The 7,500-nt window shown below is 49.4% G+C and overlaps 1 protein-coding gene across 1 annotated transcript in view; it reads right to left on the bottom strand.

Annotated features, from left to right (window-relative positions):
- Nucleotides 1–7,500, bottom strand: part of vps45 (vacuolar protein sorting 45 homolog) — an 18,218-nt gene that overhangs the window by 810 nt on the left and 9,908 nt on the right. Inside the window, exons 8-13 of the mRNA XM_055157271.1 lie at nt 6,800–6,934; nt 5,497–5,610; nt 4,661–4,992; nt 3,067–3,178; nt 2,840–2,961; nt 1,386–1,517 (exon numbers count right to left, since the gene is read on the bottom strand). Coding sequence (XP_055013246.1) covers nt 1,386–1,517; nt 2,840–2,961; nt 3,067–3,178; nt 4,661–4,992; nt 5,497–5,610; nt 6,800–6,934 — 947 coding nt within the window. The remainder of the gene's footprint in view (nt 1–1,385; nt 1,518–2,839; nt 2,962–3,066; nt 3,179–4,660; nt 4,993–5,496; nt 5,611–6,799; nt 6,935–7,500) is intronic.

Raw genomic sequence — 7,500 nt, 5'->3', positions numbered from 1 at the left:
CACAACGCACACAACGCACACAACACAACGCACACAACGCACACACACAACACACACACACACAACGCACACAACACAACACACACAACGCACACACACACAACGCAACACAACGCACACAACACAACACAACGCACACAACGCACAACACAACACACAACGCACACAACGCACACACAACGCACACACAACGCACACACACAACACACACACAACACACACACAACGCACACACAACACAACATACAACAACGCACACAACACAATGCACACAACGCACAACGCACACAACGCACAACACAACGCACAACGCACACACAACGCACACAACACACAACATACAACAACGCACACAACACAACGCACACAACACACAACACAAAATAACACACACAGCAGTAGCAGAAGAAAAAGAAGAAGGAGCAGTAGTAGTAGTACTTGTTGTAGTAGTAGTAGTAGTACTTGTAGTAGTAGTAGTAGTAGTACCTCTTGGTGTTGTGGACGTGGGTTCGTCACAGTCCTGTAGTAGTACTTGTAGTACTTGTAGTAGTAGTAGTAGTAGTAGTAGTACCTCTTGGTGTTGTGGACGTGGGTTCGTCACAGTCCTGTAGTAGTACTTGTAGTACTTGTAGTACTGGTAGTAGTAGTAGTAGTAGTAGTACCTCTTGGTGTTGTGGACGTGGGTTCGTCACAGTCCTGTAGTAGTACTTGTAGTACTTGTAGTAGTAGTAGTAGTAGTAGTAGTAGTACCTCTTGGTGTTGTGGACGTGGGTTCGTCACAGTCCTGTAGTAGTACTTGTAGTACTTGTAGTAGTAGTAGTAGTAGTACCTCTTGGTGTTGTGGACGTGGGTTCGTCACAGTCCTGTAGTAGTACTTGTAGTACTTGTAGTACTTGTAGTACTTGTAGTAGTAGTAGTAGTAGTACCTCTTGGTGTTGTGGACGTGGGTTCGTCACAGTCCTGTAGTAGTACTTGTAGTACTTGTAGTAGTACTTGTAGTAGTAGTAGTAGTAGTAGTACCTCTTGGTGTTGTGGACGTGGGTTCGTCACAGTCCTGTAGTAGTACTTGTAGTACTTGTAGTACTTGTAGTACTTGTAGTAGTAGTAGTAGTAGTACCTCTTGGTGTTGTGGACGTGGGTTCGTCACAGTCCTGTAGTAGTACTTGTAGTACTTGTAGTACTTGTAGTAGTAGTAGTAGTAGTACCTCTTGGTGTTGTGGACGTGGGTTCGTCACAGTCCTGTAGTAGTACTTGTAGTACTTGTAGTACTTAGTAGTAGTAGTAGTAGTAGTACCTCTTGGTGTTGTGGACGTGGGTTCGTCACAGTCCTGTAGTAGTACTTGTAGTACTTGTAGTAGTAGTAGTAGTAGTAGTAGTAGTAGTACCTCTTGGTGTTGTGGACGTGGGTTCCTCCCAGCACCAGCCGGACGCCTGGACAGGTTCTGTTCAGGTTGTAAACGCTCAGAGCTTCTTCATACGTCGCTCCTCCAACCATGAAAACCACGATGTCCTGAGGCCTACGACAAGAACCACACTGAACCCACACGGAACCGACAAGAACCCACACGGAACCCACACGGAACCGACAAGAACCCACACTGAACCCACACGGAACCGACAAGAACCCACACTGAACCCACACGGAACCGACAAGAACCCACACTGAACCCACACGGAACCGACAAGAACCCACACGGAACCGACAAGAACCCACACTGAACCCACACACGACGAACCACAAGAACCCACACGGAACCCAACACACGGAACCACACTGAACCCACACGGAACCGACAAGAACCCACACTGAACCCACACGGAACCGACAAGAACCCACACTGAACCCACACGGAACCCACAAGAACCCACACTGAACCCACACGGAACCGACAAGAACCCACACTGAACCCACACGGAACCGACAAGAACCCACACTGAACCCACACGGAACCGACAAGAACCCACACGGAACCCACACGGAACCGACAAGAACCCACACGGAACCGACAAGAACCCACACTGAACCCACACGGAACCGACAAGAACCCACATGGAACCCACACGGAACCGACAAGAACCCACACGGAACCGAAAAGAACCCACACGGAACCGACAAGAACCCACACTGAACCCACACGGAACCGACAAGAACCCACATGGAACCCACACGGAACCGACAAGAACCCACACGGAACCGAAAAGAACCCACACGGAACCGACAAGAACCCACACTGAACCGACAAGAACCCACACAGAACCCACACGGAACCGACACGGAACCAACACGGAACCGACACTGTCTCACCTGTCGTTTCACCTGTCTCACCTGTCGTTTCACCTGTCTCACCTGTCGTTTCACCTGTCTCACCTGTCGTTTCACCTGTCTCACCTGTCGTTTCACCTGTCTCACCTGTCTCGGAGGCTGCTGGGGCCCAGGTCCCTGTCTCACCTGTCGTTTCACCTGTCGTTTCACCTGTCTCACCTGTCGTTTCACCTGTCGTTTCACCTGTCTCACCTGTCTCGGAGGCTGCTCACCTGTCGTCACCTGTCTCACCTGTCGTCCCTGTTCACCTGTCTCTGCTGTCACCTGTCTCACCTGTCTCACCTGTCTCACCTCACCGTCGTTTCACCTGTCTCACCTGTCTCGGAGGCTGCTGGGGCCCAGGTCCCTGTCTCACCTGTCGTTTCACCTGTCTCACCTGTCGTTTCACCTGTCTCACCTGTCTCGGAGGCTGCTGGGGCCCAGGTCCCTGTCTCACCTGTCGTTTCACCTGTCTCACCTGTCGTTTCACCTGTCTCACCTCACCTGTCGTTTCACCTGTCGTTTCACCTGTCTCACCTGTCTCGGAGGCTGCTGGGGCCCAGGTAGGGGAACTGAGCGTCTTTGAGTCGTCCTTTGATCAGTTGGTCCAGTGTGTCCTGGAGCAGCGGCTGATGCTGCGTGTAAACGTTCTCCACCCCCTGAAACAGAACCAGAACTCAACCAGGACTCAACCAGGACCGGACCAGGACCGGACCAGGACCAGGACCGGACCGGGCCTAAACCGGGTCTAAACCAGGACTTGCCTTGAGTCCTTTGAAGAACTGTTTGGTGATGGCGACGGCGTCTGTGGCGGTGATGAGGTCACTTCCTCTGACACGTTTCCCGCCGAACTCCACCACACGAGAAACCATCTGAAAAACACCGCAATAAAACTTTAAACCCAGAAAACACCGCACTGTCTCTTTAAGGCAGATGTTTTCTGGTGTGTTTTGGTTGGTCGTGTTTGGTCGTGTGTTGGTCGTGTGTTGGTGTGTTTGGTCGTGTTTTTGGTCGTGTTTTGTCGTGTTTTGGTCGTGTTTGGTCGTGTTTTGGTCGTGTTTGGTCGTGTTTTGGTCGTGTTTGGTCGTGTTTTGGTCGTCGGTGTCGTGTGTTGGTCGTCGTGTTGGTCGTGTTTGGTCGTCGTGTTTTGGTCGTGTTTTGGTCGTGTTTTGGTCGTGTTGGTCGTGGTTGGTCGTGTGTTGGTCGTGTTTTGGTCGTGTGTTTGTCGTGTTTTGGTCGTGTTTGGTCGTGTTTTTGGTCGTGTTGTTGGTCGTGTTGGTTGTGTGTTTGGTCGTGTTTTGGTCGTGTTTTGGTCGTGTTTTGGTCGTGTTTTGGTCGTGTTTTGGTCGTGTGGTCGTGTGTTTGGTCGTGTGTTGGTCGTGTTTTGGTCGTGTGTTGGTCGTGTGTTGGTCGTGTTTTGGTCGTGTTTTGGTCGTGTTTTGGTCGTGTTTTGGTCGTGTTTTAGTCGTGTTTTGGTCGTGTTTTGGTCGTGTTTTGGTCGTGTTTTGGTCGTGTTGGTCGTGTTTTGGTCGTGTTTTGGTCGTGTTTTGGTCGTGTGTTGGTCGTGTTTTGGTCGTGTTTTGGTCGTTTTGGTCGTGTTTTGGTCGTGTGTTGTCGTGTGTTGGTCGTCGTGTTTGGTCGTGTTGTTTTGGTCGTGTTTTTGGTCGTGTTTTGGTCGTGTTTGGTCGTGTGTTGGTCGTGTTGGTCGTGTTCGTGTTTTGGTCGTGTTTTGGTCGTGTTGTTGGTCGTGTTTTGGTCGTGTTTTGGTCGTGTTTTGGTCGTGTGTTGGTCGTGTTTTGGTCGTGTTTTGGTCGTGTGTTTTGGTCGTGTGTTGGTCGTGTTTTGGTCGTGTTTTGGTCGTGTTTTGGTCGTGTGTTTTGGTCGTGTTGGTCGTGTTTGGTCGTGTTTTGGTCGTGTGTTGGTCGTGTGTTGGTCGTGTTTTAGTCGTCGTTTTGGTCGTGTTTGGTCGTGTTTGTTGTTGGTCGTGTGTTGGTCGTGTTTTGGTCGTGTTTTGGTCGTGTTTTGGTCGTGTGTTGGTCGTGTTTTGGTCGTGTTTGGTCGTGTGTTGGTCGTGTTTTAGTCGTGTTTTGGTCGTGTGTTGGTCGTGTTTTGGTCGTGTTTTGGTCGTGTTTTGGTCGTGTTTTGGTCGTGTTTGGTCGTGTGTTGGTCGTGTTTTGGTCGTGTTTTTGGTCGTGTTTTGGTCGTGTTTGGTCGTGTTTTGGTCGTGTTTTGGTGTTTTTTTCGTGTTTCGTGTTTTTGGTCGTGTGGTCGTGTGTTGGTCGTGTTGTTTGGTCGTGTTTTGGTCGTGTTTTGGTCGTGTTTTGGTCGTGTTTTGTCTTGGTCGTGTTTTAGTTTTAGTCGTGTTTTGGTCGTGTTTTGGTCGTGTTTTGGTCGTCGTGTGTTGGTCTTGGTCGTGTTTTGGTCGTGTTTTGGTCGTGTTTTGGTCGTGTTTTGGTCGTGTTTTGGTCGTGTTTTAGTCGTGTTTTAGTCGTGTTTTGGTCGTGTTTTGGTCGGGTCTTTACCTGCGCGGCGTTGCCGTGGTCGCTCTGACACGCCAGCTCCTGCTCCACCTCGGACACTTCCATCAGGAGCCTCTCGGACACGAGCCTGGACAGTTCCCCCACCACCGTCACGTGTTTGGAAACCGTCCCAGACATTTTCTTAAACTGAGGATACGTCTCCACAAACGCCTGAGACCAGAGACCGGAGACCAGGGTTAGACCACAGACCGGACCACAGACCGGACCACAGACCGGACCACGGACCGGACCACGGACCGGACCACGGACCGGACCACGGACCGGACCACAGACCGGACCACAGACCAGACCAGAGAGACCAGGGTTAGACCACGGACCGGACCACGGACCGGACCACGGACCGGACCACGGACCGGACCACGGACCGGACCACGGACCGGACCAGAGACCGGACCACAGACTGGACCAGAGAGACCAGGGTTAGACCAGAGACCACATCTGTGACCCTGACTCTGGCACATGAAGCAACTTTATGAATACAGAGAAGCACGAAGAACTGAAGAGGAGGAGGTCAGGAGGTGGAGAGGAGGAGGTCAGGAGGAGGTCAGGAGGAGGTCAGGAGGAGGTCAGGAGGTGGAGAGGAGGAGGAGTCAGGAGGAGGTCAGGAGGTGGAGAGGAGGAGGTCAGGAGGAGGAGGAGGTCAGGAGGAGTTACCTTCATGTCGGAGATGGACTCCAGCTTCTGTTGTCCTTTGGGACGTTTCTTCTGAAAATCCTCCATCAGGTTTTTGATGTTTGTCCCGATTTCCCCGAAGTTCAAGTACAAGTTCTACAAGAAACAAACCGTCAGATGCCCTCCCCTTGTGTTGTTGTTGTGTTGTTGTTGTTGTTGTTGTTGTGTGTTGTTGTTGTTGTGTTGTGTTGTTGTGTTGGTGTTGTTGTGTAGTGTTGTTGTGTTGTTGTTGTGTGTTGTTGTTGTGTTGTTGTGTTGTTGTTGTGTAGTGTTGTTGTTGTGTTGTTGTGTTGTTGTTGTGTTGTTGTGTTGTGTTGTGTTGTGTGTGTGGTGTTGTGTTGTTGTGTTGTTGTTGTTGTTGTTGTGTTGTTGTTGTGTAGTGTGTTGTTGTGTTGTGTTGTTGTGTTGTGTTGTTGTTGTGTAGTGTTGTTGTGTAGTGTTGTTGTTGTGTTGTTGTTGTTGTTGTTGTTGTTGTGTGTTGTTGTGTGTAGTGTTGTTTTGTGTGTGTTTGTGTGTTGTTGTGTTGTTGTGGTGTTGTTGTTGTGTAGTGTTGTTGTGTAGTTGTTGTTGTTGTTGTGTTGTGTTGTGTTGTGTTTGTTGTGTTGTTGTTGTTGTGTTGTGTGTTGTTGTTGTTGTGTGTTGTTGTTGTTGTTGTGTAGTGTTTGTTGTGTTGTGTTGTGTTTGTGTTGTGTGTTGTTGTGTAGTGTTGTTGTGTTGTTGTTGTTGTTGTTGTTGTTGTTGTTGTGTTGTTGTTGTGTTGTGTTGTTGTTGTGTATGTGTTGTTGTGTAGTGTTGTTGTTGTGTGTTGTTGTTGTTGTGTGTTGTTTGTTGTGTAGTGTGTTGTTGTGTGTTGTTGTTGTTGTAGTGTTGTTGTGTTGTGTGTTGTTGTTGTTGTTGTTGTTGTTGTGTGTTGTTGTGTGTGTTGTGTGTGTGTTGTTGTTGTGTTGTTGTGTTGTGTTGTGTTGTTTGTAGTGTTGTTGTGTTGTGTTGTGTTGTTGTTGTGTTGTGTGTTGTTGTTGTTGTTGTGTTGTGTTGGTGTTGTTGTTGTGTTGTGTTGTTGTGTAGTGTTGTTGTAGTGTTGTTGTTGTGTTGTTGTGTTGTGTTGTTGTGTGTGTTGGTGTTGTGTTGAGTTGTTGTTGTGTTGTTGTGTGTTGTGTGTTGTGTTGTTGTTGTGTTGTTTGTTGTGTTGTTGTTGTTGTTGTTGTTGTGTGTTGTTGTGTGTTGTTGTGTTGTTGTTGTGTAGTGTTGTTGTGTTGTTGTTGTTGTTGTTGCGTTGGCGTCTCACGTTGGCGTAGAACTCGTCGTTGTCGGCGCACAGAACCACCTCCTTCAGGTCTTTACTGACGCCAGGAACTCGAGACAAGTCGATTCGATTATTATTCAAACCCAACAACTCGTGAACCATCGCCTGGTACGTCCACTGAAAACACACAACACACACACACACCACGCACAACTGTTACACACAACTGTTACACACACCACGCACAACTGTTACACACACCACGCACAACTGTTACACACACCACGCACGACTGTTACACACACCACGCACAACTGTTACACACACCACGCACAACTGTTACACACAACTGTTACACACACCACGCACAACTGTTACACACAACTGTTACACAAAAGTTCTGCACTTTTCCAAAAGGTGAATACTTGAATCTGATTGGTCGAAGTGTCACAGCAACAGAACAAAGTTTATTTAATCCAGCACCTGTCACCTGCCCCTGTGCACCTGCCCCTGTGCACCTGCCCCTGTGCACCTGCCTGGCTGTTACCTGGTTGAGCAGGGGGTGGGGGGTTTGGCTGTTACCTGGTTGAGCAGGGGGGGTTGGCTGTTACCAGGTTGAGCGGGGGGTGGGGGGTTGGCTGTTACCTGGTTGAGCAGGGGGGTTGGCTGTTACCTGGTTGAGCAGGGGTGGGGGTTTGGCTGTTACCTGGTTGAGCGGGGGGGTTTGGCTGTTACCTGGTTGA

This window comes from Boleophthalmus pectinirostris, unplaced genomic scaffold (genome assembly GCF_026225935.1).
Source record: "Boleophthalmus pectinirostris isolate CB_2022bp ecotype Guang Dong unplaced genomic scaffold, ASM2622593v1 HiC_scaffold_21, whole genome shotgun sequence".
Taxonomy (NCBI): Eukaryota; Metazoa; Chordata; class Actinopteri; order Gobiiformes; family Gobiidae; genus Boleophthalmus; species Boleophthalmus pectinirostris.
This window is presented reverse-complemented; position numbering and strand designations above follow the sequence as displayed.